This window comes from Labrus bergylta, chromosome 6 (assembly GCF_963930695.1).
Source record: "Labrus bergylta chromosome 6, fLabBer1.1, whole genome shotgun sequence".
Lineage (NCBI taxonomy): Eukaryota > Metazoa > Chordata > Actinopteri > Labriformes > Labridae > Labrus > Labrus bergylta.
Window position 1 is genome coordinate 3,970,910 of NC_089200.1, and position 17,434 is coordinate 3,988,343.

Here is a 17,434-nt window from a genome sequence, read left to right on the forward strand (position 1 = left end):
TCCACCTTAAAGGCTTTATATGCGATTTTTTGATCCAGCAGATGTTCGCCCTTGAGCACCAGCATGAAACCAAAACATGTTGTGTTAGCATGCTAATGCTAGTGATCTTTATTATGCTGGTATCTTCACACTGCATGTAAATTTACCTGAAATGAGCGTGATCTAGAAACACAGTTAAGCAGTGAGTACAGTATGTTATTCTTCTTTTCTCTAGTCCCTCAATTAAACAACTTTTATACACGAGGGGAGGAGTCAGCCGGCCGTCCCGGCGATGTAAACAAAGTGAAGATAGGACTCTGAAAACTCTGAAAACATCACAGACAGTGGGACTCGGGTGTTACACCCATTGTAGACAGTCATGACTCACAGAGTTATTTTCAGAGGATAGACTTGATTTCTACATTTAAGTGTGAAAAATCACATAGAAAGACTTTAAAGCACAATATCTTGCTTTCATGTTTCAATTGTTTTTATGCTAAGCTAAGGTAATCAGCTGCTGGATATAGCCTTGTCTACAACTAACAGAAACAAAATGGCTGTTTTCTTTTAGACACAATGTGGGTTTGTGTGTATATGCACCTCTTGTGTATGTTTATGTTTTTCGAGGGCCGGGGGTGAAAGGCTAAGGACACAGACTTTAACATTATACATACCATCAGATGGGAGTCGGAGGCTTGTGTTTCCAGTTCATTAGTGTGATTAGTCAGGGGCTGGAGGTTAAGAGGTCACAAATCAGGAAGGCTGCAGATGTCAGGATGGTTAAAGTTCTTCCACTGTGACCTGATGCTAACCAGAGAGAATTTGGATTTGAATAAACTGCTTTCCACACTCATTCAGATGTCAGGGTTTCACAGGAGCTGCCAGCTGTTATTATGAGGGAATGTCTGGATGAGAAAACTCATCTTGATATCTTTATCGTGTGCAACAATGGGAGTAAAATCAGCTGATTGAGGGAGCCACACAGAAAGAAAGAAAAAAAGCCTCAGAGAAGAACTCGTGTTTGGTTCTGATCTGAAAATAACTGCTGGCAGAGAGAGACCTCCTGCTTATTCCCAAAGAACAAAACAATAACGACTTCCACACACACACACACACACACACAAACAGACCAGATCCTGCAGCCCTAATATGCTGCCCTCACTTTGATCTCTGCATCAGGGTCAACCAAGCACAGCCCAGGGCCTGTGGGAGGCCTGCAGTGGGGAATGTAGTTCTAATCAGATACATTTTGTAGTTTTAATGAAAACAGGATTTGGGTTTGAGGCTCTAATGAGACACAGAGGCCAGTGTTGAAAGAGCTGCAACCTGTATAGATTTAATCTTGGAGGCAAACAGTGACTCAGTGGTGGTCGCTTTAGCTCTGTGTTGTGGTGGCTACTGAAAATGGAGGCTTCAAGCTTCTCCTGCATTGCTTACCTTTGATGCTTTTAAATCTAATTGGCTTTGTAAACTTTAAATAAGACAGAGAGGAAGGAAGCATTTACCCTTTCTTAATTTTGCTCCTCAGTTATTGGACAATTCAGTCAAGCTGGCAACCAGAGTCTGCTCTGTTGGAACTACAGTCTTAACGTTTTTGGAATAGCCTACTATTATCAAGTAAGCTAAATAAGTTAGAGTGACCCTCAGTAAATGGCTGAGGGTTGGAGTCGAACACTGGGGCTGTCGCTGTCCGGAGAGCAAGAGCTAAAGCCTCTGTTAATGGGACACATGATTTAACCACTGAGCCAAACTGGGTGCCCTGAAACCAGTTTGAATCCTCAAACAAAAAGTGTTATTTAAGTTTCTGTAAACTTTGGGTTTGAATTTGGCGTGGTGATGCTGGATTAGTTTAGTTTTTTGACATTTTTGTTGAGCAGAGTATTGACAAAATTGTGTAAATCAGTGTAACTTCTTGTGAGATGAAAAGATACATCAAAAAACTCAAAGTACTTGGTCTTTTTCAATTCTCTGATTTTTTTGAAATTTTCAAAATCCCCCAAAAAAAGGCCAACCAGAATTTACATTTTTAGTAAAAGTCAAACTATTAAAACTGCTTGATTAACCAAAACTTGTCGCATCTGGTAAGAATGCATGTATAAAAAATACAATTTAAAACTCTTTACATCTGAATCTACTCCAAGAAGAGCGGGCCAAGACATGAAATTGTGGCACACATCATTCAAAAAAAAAAAATACACAAGACTTTGCAGTTGTCTTTGTTTGTCTGATAGAGTTTAGTTTCGGTCCAGTTGGTGATCTCTTTTCTATGGCAGGTGTTAAGGTGGTGGTTTCTCTCTCAACATTTCCTGTCTCTCTTTATCTGTCTAATCAATACAAAAGGCCGTTAAACAAAAGATGAGACAAGAGTTTAAGTATACAGATATATATGATCTGAGGTACATTCTTACTGCATCAAACAGCTGATATTCAGCATTTTTAACCTTCACAAGCTGTCACATCTTTTTGTTTGAGGATGTCCTTAAGCCCTAAAAAAATGTACCTTAATATTTTATTTCTGTACTAAATTTGTAGTTTTTCTCTTGACAATACCTTTCTCTGACCCTCTCACTAACAGACCCCTCACCTCCAGAACCTCCAATAAATATCAGAGTGAGCAACCAGACTGTGGACGGGGTGGCTTCACATCCAGGGACCCAGCTCACAGCAAGGTAACGCACTCAACTTTTATGAACAGGTTAATTTCTCTGCTTTTTTTCATCGCTTGAAATCTGAATCCTCTCAGCACTTGAAGGATTTTATTCTACGAAATCACTCTTAAAATGTGGTCAAGTGGAGAGTCATCGCCTGACTGATGAAAATTATAGTTTGTCTTTATTTAATCACATCTTGCAGCCTCTTTGCTATTTTTGTACTATAATGCTTAACAAGGGCATTTAAAGTTCAGAACATGTCTTTGATTATCTGACATGTTTAATAACAGAGGTGAGGACTTTTATAGCAGCTTCTGTTAAACATGATGATGAACGGTCTGCAGGCTACACATGGAACAAATGAGCGACAGGAAATAGGAGTGCAAATATTTCATACCAAAAACATTTACCTCCTAACTAAACATGTAAGGAAGTACTTTCCTTTCTGCTTAGGTACTGTAATTTGTTTACATCCTTGTTGTGATGTTGTTTGACTTGTTGCTCTCTCTCTGCTCAGGTCGAAGGGAAGTGGGGTCGCGGTGGCCGTCTTAATAAGCTGGGAGCCTCCCAGAGAGGGAGACCTTCCAGTCCACAACTACAGAGTCACCTGGACGCCTCGACACACACAGACAGCGCACAAACACACACACAAACTGCACGCAGACACGCACACGGTGCACAATAACATGCACACGCGTCCTACACACCAACACACACCAGAGGAGGATAAAAAGGAGAGCAACACCAGAGTGACTCAGGGGGTAAGGATACATTTTTATGAACTTCATTATGCCACATGAAAGAATGATGTTAACATATGAACTGATGGGTCAATTACTAAAAAGGATCTGTAAAGGTAATATCAGTATTTTATTTTTTCTATGTAGGATCAAATCCTATTTTGTTGTTGTAATGTGGTTTTGGCAGATTTGATTCTTAAAGGGATACTTCACCCATTTGCATTAATCTTTGTATCATTAGAAACCTGGTAGTATTTTTGAATGGTCGTGCATCCCGCCCTCATTTTCCCCTGAGATGAGAAATCTTTGTATTTCTGAGTCTGAGAAGGAGCTTCCAGTGACGCAAATATCGTCATATAGCGTCACTGGAAGCTGTTGCGGTTAGCGGTGTGAAACTACAACGCTAGTTCCTCATATTTTCGACCACTGAAGCTACAGATCAATCACAGATCAGTGGGGGGGAACTCACTCCCAGAATCCAAACTTAACGTCCGCCATATTTCTTGGAAGCTATGCTAACAGGCTCTATGGAGAAAGATGATAATGGAGAAAAAATATAAATATAGCGGCGAGACGGCTGCTGCTGACAGGCCGGTCTTGTGTTTTGGCCGCTGGCCGCCGGGGTCGAGAAACAAAACCAGCCTGTCAGAAGCAACCGTCTCGCTGCTGGAGACATGATGCCTGTCTGTCGGCGGCGGTGAGGACGAGGAGCCGGGGCCGGCTCGAGCTGGGGCGGACTGGTAGTGTCGGTGCTCTCACTGTTTGCCTATGGACACAGACATAGAGTCTGTGTTCTGTTTTCTGACAGGAATTTCCAAGATGCTAATTCCTTCTGGAAGAAATCTTTGAATCAGTTGAGGAAACGGCCGTATGTGTTGAAGTAAACATGTCTGTAAACCTGACCTTAGTGCGGTGCTGTGCATTCTGGGATTTGGTGTCTTTCATCCACATGAGCCAAAAAGACACTTTCTGCCTTTTCTCGACCAAGAAGGCTCCACCTTCAAAATGTATTTCACATTTCTACATTTATGACCCAATGTCAACACAGATTCATGTTTCAACGGGTGAAGTGTCCCTTTAAGGAAAAGGTTTTTGTTATGAAACAGAATTAGTGAATTAAAGAAAACAGGTGTTTGCCTTCTGTGTGACTGTTCAGCTCACATGCTCATGCCCCCTGAAGTGAATTGAACATTTAGAATAGATTTCAGGTTGTCTTGATGTGGTTTGTGATCTTACATGCTGAATAACTTTCACATTGTGTGTGGTTTTAGATCTGTCTCGACATATTTAGCTCTTACATCACTATTTGGTACGCTCTCCCTTTACATGTTCACATTCTTGCTGCATGTGTTCCTTGTGGCTCCTCAGACAGACGTACCATTATCTTTGCGGGACATAACTTTGTTAGAGTGCTATGACAACATGCAGGCTTCACAGTGGTAATACAACATGACAGCTTGACTGTTTATATTGACTAATGTATGACTGCAGCATGAGGGTAGAAGTAAGTGAGTTTATGAATTATAAAAGAAATATGTGCGCAGACGTAGAGTTTTTACTCCATCCATTGAGTTTTCCCTTTTGTGAAAGTGATAACAAACACAAGACCAGGAGCATGATGGGAAGTTGTTTCTATCATGAGTCATTGTGGTCTTGTTCCTCAATTTGAAGAGAGCCGTGAAGAGTTCTTGCTGCATTTTTTGAAATTATATTTAATGCAGTGAAAACAGTCAAGAGGGTTGATTTTACTTTTATAAATTACAGGTTTGATGATGATGATGATGCAAATGAGTCCAGTCAGCACTAGCAGCATCACAATACCCCTTAATCACAGCAAACAATGCAGATACTGCAGCTTAGACTCTCTCTTCAGAAAAGTACTTTGAAGAGTAACCCTCAGCTTTAAACTCACTTATAGTCTTATCTCTTAAGTGGTCATTCACTTCAAAAGAAGAGAAAAAAAAAAGAATTAAAACACATAAACATCAAGAGTTTCAAGGCTTTAATGCAAGTGGTCTCATATGGTACCTGGCTATCCTAAGTAGTGATGGCGATCCCAGACTGAGCCTGGTGGAGCCATTTATCTGTAGTCTTGTCCTCTGTTCTGTTCTGCTCGGTTGGGAGGCCTGGAATTTAAACGAGGCCCCCCTAACTAGTGTTACCTACTTGCAGCTGTCGCAGACACAGCAGCATCACAACAGGTAGGCGGGGACCAGAACAGCATGTCTGTGCTCTGCAAAATACTTTTCATATCATGTAAAGCACTTTATATTTTATTGCTCTCAATTAGCACATGATAATACATTCCCTAGATGTGAATTAAACGTATAACCCGTCTTATTAGGAAGGTATGGAGGCCTAGAGGGACTTAGCATTAAACCTGTAGTAAAAATGGGAAATTGGATGATGTGTTCAAACCTCTGCTGAATCAGTGCTTTTAAATATACATCAGCGTCTTATACATAAATGTCCTCTGACTTTATGCAACCAGAATAGAAATCCAGGCTTCCCCTTTTCTGTCTCTGTTTCACAAATACACACACATACACACACACACACACACACACACGCACATGCATGTACAGCTGCAGAGGCCATATGTTTTGTCTATCTTGAAGCGTAATGGAAATACTCTAGCCTCATTTTGTCTGCTGGCCCCCCCTTAAAAACTGCTTTTAACCTGTGATTGTCTCATTCTGTCTTAAATGTACACACACACACACACACACACACACACACACACACACACACACACACACACACACACACACACACACACACACACACACACACACACACACACACACACACACACACTTACTTAGACTTCTTATCATCCAAGCATCTCTGTGTTGTGACTAGCTCAAACTCACGCAGACAGACAGAGTTGATTGACTAAGAGGATGTTAATGAGCTGTCAGTCAAACAGCAGGCTAATGTAAAACAGGTCTTTTGATGATGAGGGGTTTGATGACAGCAACAGTTCTGGCTCCTGTGGTATTCCTGAGGTTGTCACTCAATTTTATACACTAGTTTATCCAAAGTATTTGTACTACAATTCACACATTTTTTAAAAGTCTCCTTTCAATTTTTGTGCTGAACCACAACAGAGTGAAAAGAAACACATCATGTTCTCACTGTTTCATCTGTTACAGGCCCAGTGTGAGATGTGGCTGCAGGGTCTGCTGCCGGCTGCCTCCTACATCCTGTCTGTGCAGACGGTGGCCTACTGGGGTCAAAAGAGGCTGAAAAGTCCCAGAGTTCAAATTGACTTTACAACAATATCTCATTCAGGTGAACACACAAAAGTTTCTTCCTCATAAAGCTAAAAGGTTGAACCTGAAATCTGTGGTTTATGGTTTATTTGTGTATTTGAAAGCACCGCTGTTAACAGTTATTATAAAATGTATTCTCATTATTTCAGCGAGATGTGATTGAACTGCACTGAAAAAAATACAAAATATAAATTTGTAAAGACAGAGTTATATATTTTTTTTGTGGTTTAAAATAACAAGCTTTTAAACCAATGTTGATGAGCATCAGTCAATGACTTTTCCATATGTTATCATGCTTCAACTGCTCATTTAAATGGGTTTTATTAGGGATGTGCAATTCTACAATTCACTTAGCAGACGCTTTTATCCAAAGCGACGTACATCAGAGAGTAAGAACAACACAAGCAAGGATCTAGAAAAAAGGGAACAATGTCAGTAAGAGCAAACGATCAGCTTTGAGTCTGATTGGACACACAGGTGCTGACAGGAAGTGACCAGAGGCAAAGCACAACATTGAGGGCAGTTCTTGAGAGCTCTAATCAGTATAGAAACCATCTTATAAGTCGTCGTTATCAAACAAAAACCATCGTCATTACCATCATCATCATCAATAATATGGAGACCATCATCATTAAGTTAGTAGGTATTCATGAAAGAGCTGGGTCTTTAGCTTTTTCTTAAAGGTGCAGAGGGACTCAGACAGTGACAGTTAACAGTTACCACCTTTGCTAGTCAGCACTAGAATTACTACCCGCTTTAACAAATATGTCTGGCCTCAAGGCTGCTCAAATGTTTTGCTGAAACTGCAACACAGCCATCCGCCATTAGCCGAGGCTGTAGCCATAGACTGGCTGAAGCTTCTCTTAATGGGCCTTCTCTCCCTGCTCTACTGCTTTTCAGTATTAGAATCCAGAAAAATGGGATAAAAATGTATGTCGGCTGTGTCAGGTTAAACTGGCTTATCTTCGGAGCAATGTGTCAACACATTTAGCACGGCCATGTGGATGTAAACCTGCAGGCAAGACTGAAGGCTCACAGTGCTAACCAAATTACATCGTTTAACTGCAGACAATTATAAATCGATTGTGCTCAATTTTGACTGTACTCTGACAGTTTTCTTACATTTAGACTCGTCAGGTAGTCTGAATTTAAATTTCTGTTAAACTGACTAGGGAATAAGTTGTCTAGGAACTGCTTGTATGTTATGTGTCTAATACAGTAGTCCATAATATGAAGTAGGAGCAGGGTTATTACATGGTATTCAATATTTTTTTACAAATAAAATAATAATAATAATATGTTTTAGTGCATTGCTTTAAAACCTTTCACTAGGATCAGATAAATCAAATACCATCATTTTGAACACGAGCGTGCTGCAGATAATCAATGATGATCGTTTAATAATCAAAAGGTAAAACGCCCAAATTAGTCTTTTTAAACTGTAAAATGTGGAAAAGTCTAAATAGATTAAATAATTATCTAACACACTGTATCAAAAGAAATATGTTTAAATAGAGCCAGGTCACAAACAATACAAAACTTTAAGAGAAGTTTAGTCATTTCTTGTCAGAATAAACAGTGAAATGCTTCAAATAAGTCTTTTCTAAAGTAGTGTAAACTGTCTGTACTGTTTTTGTAGTTGTGATTCCGTTGTGATGTCACCTGAGGACTCCTTTAGCAAAACAATCCCAAATACAGACTCTTTCTAGCTTTTAGTCCACCAGTAAACACTGAATGACGAGTCCACAGCACCCACTTATAACATTGTCATACATTAATAAGTTAAGATAAGACACTTTATTGTCATTGTATGCGATACAGCAAAATTTGGTTGGTGACAAACAGCCCAGCAGCAATCTATGAGATAAAAATAAGATAAAAAATATATTAAACCAGCAGGTTAGGCAACATACAGCAGCACACAATATATACAGAAAGTACAGGAATAATAGTTATTGCACAGAGTAACCATATTGCTGCATGTTTAAATTGTTCAGTTAAGGATATTAGTACAAAACTGCAAAGCTGCTGCATTTGCTGACTGTCAGCATATTTTTTCTCGAGACAGCTGCACTATTAAAACACACAAACAGTGCAAAGTGACGGTTTTAATGGTCGTCCAGGCAACAGAGGTATTTATAGGCGACCTGTTGGTCAGCCTAGCAGAGGATTATTGCCAGCTGCAGCGCAATTATCACACCACATAACAACAATTTAATATGGAACATATTGTCTTTTATAATTCAGCTGTATTAATATTTGACACAGTCCATGCATTGGCCTGGTTTCTCTACAAACTAACGAGGGTCAGTTAGGCCAGATAAGGCCAAATCCTTCTTCAGAGTTAATGAATTAGAGAGAAAAGCTAGCTGACAGCTGCTACCTAGTCAGCAGTTTATGTTATTCTAGGCACACTCATTGCCATATAACAGGTTTCATACATCCAGGGCCTGTTTAAATGTACACTCAGCAGTCAGTTCATTAGTAACACCTAGTGGATAACGATGCACTTTTACACACAACTATCCTGTAATAAATCCTCCCTGCATGAATATCGTGAGTTTGCTTTTAAAGAGGTGTTGTGTAAAATGTTTGATCACATTCTGGGTTACATTTGGCTGACAGGGTTTCCTGTGAATTTGGCCCGGTCTCATTGATATAAACATGATGGAGAAAAAGTTGAAACAACCTGGCAACATAATACTGTGAAATTAAAATGCTCCAGAAACGGCTTCTTCCAAAATAATCAAACTGTAACCTTTATGGAGGAAGGCTTTATTGTAGGACTCTTGAATTGGATTGGACTAGTTTTAGTAAGATGACCTCTATTAAAGGGATTCCAAGTTTTTATGTTATGTTGTCAGTAATCTGTGACCGTTTGGATAATATCTACTGGAGGGCAAAAACAGTGATTAAGAAAATGCCGCTCTAAGACGCAGATATTGAAACATGAATATCACTCCTAAAATCCATTGTTTTGTTTGAATTTCATTGTAAAAATGGGCAACAAACAAAGAAACTTACAAGCTATCCTCTCCTCTTCTCCACCAAAGGCGAACACTTCTCCAATGAGCTCCCCTCCTCCTCCTCCTCCTCTTCATCATCTCTTCCCTCCTCTCCTTCCCTCTCCTCCTCCGACCTCCCTGACTCCTCGTCCCTTCCTCACCCTGATTCCCCTCCTAACCCTGCAACCCCTGGTAACCTGCGCCTGGAGGTCGCTGCGCCTCACTACCATGACGACCAGCTGCAGGTCAAGGTGTACTGGAAGTGGCCTTTCCACGGTGAATTGATTTTTTAAAAAGAGAATACTCCAAAATATATGTGTGTTAACATGTTTTATATCTTTATGTACAGATGAGAGTTGATCTCTGGTCGTCTTCCCCTGCAGCTGTCCCTAAGACAGTCTTTATAACCTTCTCATATCTCCTTTTTTCTTAAAGGCATATTTTAAACATTTGAACATATATCAATAACAATACCTCAGTGTTTAGTTACACAATAATAGTCCATCATATTCAGAGCTCACAGGGTTGAATGTCACTCACTGTATGTTAATGTTAAGGCTCAACTTGCTCCACTCTAATTATTAATGTTAAATAAAGCAAAACGTTTGTTTTTTTTAGGAGATGTTTTGAACAGATTTTGTATAAGCTCCTTAACCTTGGACAGCTGTTACAGAATAATCCAAGTTTAGACTGCAGATGGAGACGCAAGGACTACGGGGGTGAAGTATTTTTGTAGACCAACCTAAAAGTAACTGTCTCCATGGTTACCTTGACAAAAAGACAAAAAGAGATGTTTGAAAGGGAAATTGAATTAATTCAGAAAATAAGCTCTGTGGCAAACAAACGTTTTTTTACTAGCACACTTTGAATCTGAAGGATATTCCACTAAAGAGCTTCAGTTTAAAGTCTTTAAATGTGATTGTTCACACTTAAATGTAGAAATCAAGTATATCCTCTGAAAATAACTCTGTGAGTCATGACTGTCTACAATGGGTGTAACACCCGAGTCCCACTGTCTGTGATGTTTTCAGAGTTTTCAGAGTCCTATCTTCACTTTGTTTACATCGCCAGGACGGCCGGCTAACACAACAATGCAGCGCGAGTTGTTTTGGTTTTATGCTGGTGCTCAAGGGCGACATCTGCTGGATCAAAAAAATCACATATAAAGCCTTTAAGATTTATTAAGCATTTATACTTTTGCAAAGTTAAACAACATCCCAGTCCACCTTTCTACAGTATAAGACTTTATTTCATACATCTAGACAAAAAAAACTTACTCCAGGAATCCAGTGATATGGAACTGAATGTGCCAAAATGTAAACTCATTTCCAGGTTTTAAGACCCATTCAGTAATTTATTTTTGACCTAACTAAAAGGGGTTTGAAATGTATTAAAGCATCTCTCTGTCTGTCTCTGTCACTCAGAGAAGAAACTGTAAGAGGTCCACCAGCTGCAGGAAAAAAAAAGAGAAAATACAAAACCGAGCCGTCTAAGAAAAGTAAATTATTATATGTGGTTACATACTTTTAGGAGGTAATGTGGTGGATGTGTGTGTGTGTGTGTGTGTGTGTATGTGTGTGTTAATCCCTGTTGTCTTTTTCTTTACAGGCAGACAGAAACACCCAGGTCCTTACATTCTGCGGTGGCATCCACATACCTGCAGCACTAACACGACAGACACAGAGAGAACAACAACTGTGCAGGTACGACCATCCTCTCTGCATCTTATCTGTCCCTTTTCTTTTTTTAAGATTTTGTACAGACGTATTTATGAGTGAGCATTATTGTTGGTGGATTGAAGATTAGATTTTCCCTCTGTAACTCGGGTCGTTCTTGAATGCTCTCATTCTCTTGTCGGTGTGTTTCTCTATGTCATCGTCTACTTTCTGTCTCTGTCCAACATCACTTTAACCAGAACTCTGTCACATCCCTGGCTGAAACACATGACTCTGTGCGTGTCTGTTTAGTACATGCATGAATATAAAACACAATCTGCTGACATGGGAAAGCACGATTCAGAATCATCTCAGCAATAACTCCTATCCATGAAATGGAAATTTAAAAAGGCAAAGCTAAAAGCTGAAAAACATGGACAGATAAACTGGTTCAACTTATTTTTTATTTCAATTTTTGGAACAGTACAGAAGAAAGAAATAGCATAAAAACAACAACAACAAAAAAAAGCAGCAAAAAAAACAAATACAAGACACCCTGCCCTAGGTAAGGTTAAGATAAAGGTTTTTATTTTTTATTTTATTTTTTTCATTGCATTTGCAACATCATGGCTGGACTCCATCTCTTAGTGAATTGGGGTTTTTGAAGCCTCACTGGGTGTGTTATTTGTTCCATTTCATATATGTCCCACAATTTCTGTATCCGTAAGTCATAGGTGGGGGGGTTGGGCTTCAGCCAATTCAGCGTGATACATTTCGCTGCTGCTGTAAACAGAATTTGAAGTAAATCATTTTGGCTCCTTCCCCCTATCCCTTCAGGTTTCATGCCCAGCAGGGAGAATCTTGGGTCCAGTGGGATATCAATATGCATTATTTCCCCAACAGCTTGAAATACATCAGTCCAATAATTTTTCAATTTTGGGCATGACCAGAATGTATGCACATAGTTTCCCACTTGGGCCCCACAGTTCTTCCAGCAGTTGCTAGACATCAGGGGGTTCATCTTAAATAAACTGGTTTTGAGGGAAAAACTGTGCACTTGATATCTTCAAAGAGCGTTTTACGTAGCAGCAACCTGACTCATCATTATCACGTCTTTACCTGCTTTTATCCCGGTGCTTACCTCTCCTCTTAAATGATCACAGTCTCAGCAGGTTGTTTGTGTCATTTGTGAAGTTCAGAGTTTGCTCTCTGCTGAGTTCAGTCTTTAAACGCATATCTTTCTCTCTTTAAAGAAACTGTGCCTTTTATTTAAGTTGACTTAATTAGATAGATTTCAACATAATTCCAGTAAAGCTCATGAAACTGATGTATTGCAAAGAGATGTTTTAACTTTTGCTTGTGATCGACTTTTGTACCCATTTGGACTTTTACATAAACAGCACAATTCAATATATAGCACTCAGTCTCTTATACAATCAGATACACTACCTTAATATGATGAGGAAATAATAAAAAAACATAACCAGAATATAACAATACATCAATTCTATTCAGAAATATAATAACAAAATCTAAATATAACAAGCTAAAAATTGAGTACAGCTTTGGTTTGCTTTTAGCCAAAACTTGACTTTGTTATGGAAAGTTTTATATCTCAGATTTATTTTTATTTCAGTCGGTTTTTATGTTCCAGAGTTTACAGCTCTTAATGGAAAAGGCTGACTGTCCAAATTTAGATTCATCGTGTTGTTTAAGTTTCCATTCAATGTGTTTGTAGTTACTGTCCTGTCTTTGTTCATATCTTGAAAAGAGTACAAGAGCTACATTGTTGATGCATTTAAAAAAGTATTTTAAGAAAACATGGAGCTGCTAAATCTAAAAAAGAAGATAATAATTATATTTTCAGGAATCTTTTTTTTTTTAATTTTTAAAACTCCAACTTAACATAATCTTCTCCATGCAGGGCACCCATCACACCATCACAGGGCTGTTGTTTTCCTGTAAGTACCAGATCAGCGTAGCAATACATTCTGACCCGGACTCTGATGCTGTTGCCTGGGTTACGACCCCGACTTGCTCCTCCATACGAGTCAGAGGAGGCAAAGCTTTGCCATGCAACACTGAGAGTAAGAGTAAGTAAAGACAAACACACCTCCACAATCACATGATGCGTGACCTGTAAATGTCTATTTCAGAGAGAAGTTCTCCTTTCCTCGTCTTGTTTTGAGAACATCCCAAGAGTAGTACAAATACTGTGCAAGTACTTGGGAATGATATTAATTATGACAAAATTCCAGTAGCTCTGCCAAAATATAATTTTCCAGGTCATTTTCATTGTAATTAATACTTATTCAGTCTAGCATAAAAAAAACTGACATATAAAATCTTGGCAAATACTTTCAAAGTCTGTTTTATCACAAGTAAAAGAAAAAGGTTTTGTCTTGTTGTTTGTGTTAGAGCGCCCCCCGTCAGGCAGGAAAGTGTTGCTGCGGCCAGAACGTCTCACAGCAGATTTTCAGCACGTCAACGGCTCCCTGCACATGACGCTGCGCTGGAGGATGTCCCAGAATCCACTGGACCAGCTCGCTGTCGAGGGGTTCCAGTTCACCTGGACTTTGCAATCGGGGGTTACCACGGCAACAGAAGGGCAGGAAGACACACTAATCTCCCAGACGCAGACAATCGCACCGGTGAGTTTACAATGAGGGGGTTTAAAGTTTCATCATTAGAAGTATGAGAAGGATATCTGTGTGTGTGTGTGTGTGTGTGTGTGTGTGTGTGTGTGTGTGTGTGTGTGTGTGTGTGTGTGTGTGTGTGTGTGTGTGTGTGTGTGTGTGTGTGTGTGTGTGTGTGTGTGTGTGTGTGTGTGTGTGTGTGTGTGTGTGTGTGTGTGTGTGTGTGTGTGTGACAAGATCCCTTCTCTTTACTTTTAGTTTTACTTTTAAGAGACAGTGCCAGCATTCATCTGTAGTTAAAAAGGAACTACCAGTACGTAGCATATACATTTTGTCACAGGTTGGGATTTCTAGCCCCGAGCCCATTTCTGGCTTCTGGTGTGTTTTTGAGTTACTTTGTTCGTCCTCTCCACTAAACTATTTCATTTTCATTTCATATTTGATTTATTTGCTCATTTCAGTGTTTGGTTTCAACACAATAATACACAAAAAAATATTTTCTCATAAAACTGAAACACTGTTCATGAGCAAACAGGAGCAGGAAGAAGAAAAGTTATAATACCTGCCCCCCTTTTCCTTATAACACAAGATACTGTTTAACAGAATATAGAAACAATCAAATACAATCAGTTAACTCAATACAGAACCTTTTCTTTATACATTCTTTTAAATTGAATGATAGTCGAGCAGCATTTTAAATGGTTATTGAGAGAATTCCATAATTTAACTCCATTTACTGAAATACACATTTGTGTTAATGTAGTGCGTGCAAAAGCTATTGTCTTCAAGGTAATGGATTACAGTTACACAGATACTAGTTAACCTTTATTAGTCATTTATTTTTTCATGGATAAAGATCCCAGATGAATTTATTTAAAGTACCTCTGATCATTTGCTTAAGAGGAGTGAATGAATCTGTGGACTGACTCTGCTTCACCCTCCACAGTCTCAGCGGTCCGTGTCAGTTCCTGCTCTACAGGCTGACAGCGTTTACCATCTGCAGCTCCAAGTGCTAACAGCAGGGGGCAACAAGGGCGCCACAGTCTCCAAAACCATACATACTCCAGCCATCAACGCCACACTTTAACTGGTAATAATGATGTCACAGACCAACTAATCATGGAACATTTTGACATGTTTTTACATGTATGTATTGTACATGAATAACACTTTTCTTTTTTTTCTCAACCTTTCTCCAAACGGCACTCTTCCAGCCCCCCCCCCCTCCCACAGCTGTCACGTCTGCTCCACCATCCTTTACCAACAGTTCACTTCTTCACCGACCTCCACAGAGCACTTACAGTAAAATGTGACAAAAAGCTGTAAAATAAAGACACTTCTTCTCTTTAAGCTCCTTCACTCTCTCATACAAAAGGTATTTTCAGTTCTGACTGTGTTGTTTTTCTTTCACTTTTCAAACATCAGGAGGGGTTTGAGCTTGCTGCATGGAAAACATCAGTGATAAATTATATTTTAATTCAGTAATCTGTGATCTGATCCAAAGACAATATTGTTTTGTAGGAATTTGAGAAAGATGAACACTTCACCTGTACAAAGCTGCCAATTCAAATATTCATGATTACAGATAGTCTTGGCAGTAAAAAGGTATCCTTAAACCATGTTTTTCCCTGTTTTTTTTTTATTGTAAATTTGCAGCATTTTCCAAAACAATCCTTGGATTCTGAATGTGCAACAGCAAAGGAGCACTGCAAACCATTTGCACTGCTGCACCTTCACATGTTATAAGATCATTTCTAATAACCTCACATTACTGAAGGTATATGATGCTTGTTAAGAGAATGTGTTGTAGTTGACTTTGATTGTGGAAGTAGAGAGTTATATAGCAAAGACCAAATAAAAAACATAATGCATTATTCTTGCAACTAATGGGTTGGTGTGCTGAAGCCTTGACGTAAGTTCAGATATATTTTATATTGTGTGTGTTTGTTTAAAAAATGGTTTTCAGCTACATTTGTTTGAATTTACCCCTTTAAAACATTTTGAGTCTTGTATGGCATTAATCTGCATTAAGGTTCACACATTTCACAGTTTTACACCGCTAACATACAGTAGCTATATCTGTGGTACATGTATTTGTTTTACAAAAGTCATGCCTCTTATGTTTGAAACTACTGGTGTGAAGAAACCAGACATTATCATTGTGATATGCTATGTAACTTTTTTTTGACATTTTTACTGTTGACAATTTTGTACTTAATTCCTTTTCATTTTTGACTGATAGTTTTATTTATTATATTTCTTAGTTTTTTATAAATAAAATCATCATGATACAGTGTGTGTTGTGTAAGTGATTTGGTGGTATGGACTATAATACCATCGTCATTTCAAAATAATATTTTTTTAATATAACCTTTTGATAAGCTTACATTTAAATAAAGGATTTGCCATTGTTTCCATTCTTTCTAATCTATAATAAACCTGAAGTTTAGGAATTCTTTTTTGGGAAATTTCATACTAAAAATAAATTTTCTGGATGTTGCGTCAAAAAAAATTCTTCATTGAAACTTTTGGGAAGGAATTCTTGATAACTTTTGTGGAAATTTATTGAAAATTTTAAGAATTTTGGAAAATATAAATGAATTTTTTTTTTTTTTTTAACTTTTTCAGAATCTTTCATAAAGATATTCTTTAATTTCCATAAACACTTTAGGAAACTTTCGTCTCAAAGTTTAGGAACTTTACATAAATTTTTTGGGAACTTTCATACTAAAAATTGCAATACCTTCTTTTTTCTTTAAAGAAATGGTTAACACTTCAGAGGTTTGCATGGGATGTCTTCAGCGTTTCCTCTTCGGTGCCAATATAATGCCATCGTCATATCAAAATAATATTTTTTTGATATAATCTTTTGATAAGCTTACATTTAAATAAAGGATTTGCCATTGTTTCCATTCTTTTTAATCTATAATAAACCTGAATATACTATCGTAACAATGATTTGTTAGATATTACAAGTGAAAATGAACGGAAAACAAAGCTACTAACACAGACTTTGGAAGGTTATGGAGGACGAGATCTGACAGAAGTATAAATAAATAAATGTAGAAATAAATAAATATGGAAATAAATACATGTAGAAATAAATACATGTAGAAATAAATAAATGTAGAAATAAATAAATATGGAAATAAATACATGTAGAAATAAATACATGTAGAAATAAATACATGTGGAAATAAATAAATGTAGAAATAAATAAATATGGAAATAAATACATGTAGAAAAAAATAAATATGGAAATAAATACATGTAGAAATAAATACATGTGGAAATAAATAAATATGGAAATAAATACATGTAGAAATAAATACATGTGGAAATAAATAAATGTAGAAATACATTTAAGACATTTAATTATTTATGTCCCATTAATTTACCAGTTTTTATTTATTTTTTCACGCATTTGATTATTTATTTATTTATTCCAGTATTTATTTATACATTTATTTATTTATTTATTTATACCTCTGTC

At 37.9% G+C, this 17,434-nt stretch overlaps 1 protein-coding gene and 1 long non-coding RNA gene across 2 annotated transcripts in view; both read left to right on the forward strand.

The window, feature by feature from the left end:
- The window catches only part of anos1b (anosmin 1b), a 54,111-nt gene extending 37,874 nt beyond the window's left edge, over positions 1–16,237 (forward strand). Inside the window, exons 7-15 of the mRNA XM_065955577.1 lie at positions 2,555–2,648; positions 3,148–3,391; positions 6,526–6,664; positions 9,699–9,926; positions 11,259–11,353; positions 13,230–13,398; positions 13,724–13,956; positions 14,888–15,031; positions 15,156–16,237. Coding sequence (XP_065811649.1) covers positions 2,555–2,648; positions 3,148–3,391; positions 6,526–6,664; positions 9,699–9,926; positions 11,259–11,353; positions 13,230–13,398; positions 13,724–13,956; positions 14,888–15,028 — 1,343 coding nt within the window. The 3' untranslated portion in view covers positions 15,029–15,031; positions 15,156–16,237. The remainder of the gene's footprint in view (positions 1–2,554; positions 2,649–3,147; positions 3,392–6,525; positions 6,665–9,698; positions 9,927–11,258; positions 11,354–13,229; positions 13,399–13,723; positions 13,957–14,887; positions 15,032–15,155) is intronic.
- LOC136179384 (uncharacterized) lies at positions 3,767–6,184 on the forward strand. The gene is made up of 2 exons (XR_010666506.1): positions 3,767–5,020; positions 5,056–6,184. It is a non-coding gene; the product is annotated as an uncharacterized lncRNA (long non-coding RNA).
- Positions 16,238–17,434: the final 1,197 nt, after the last annotated feature.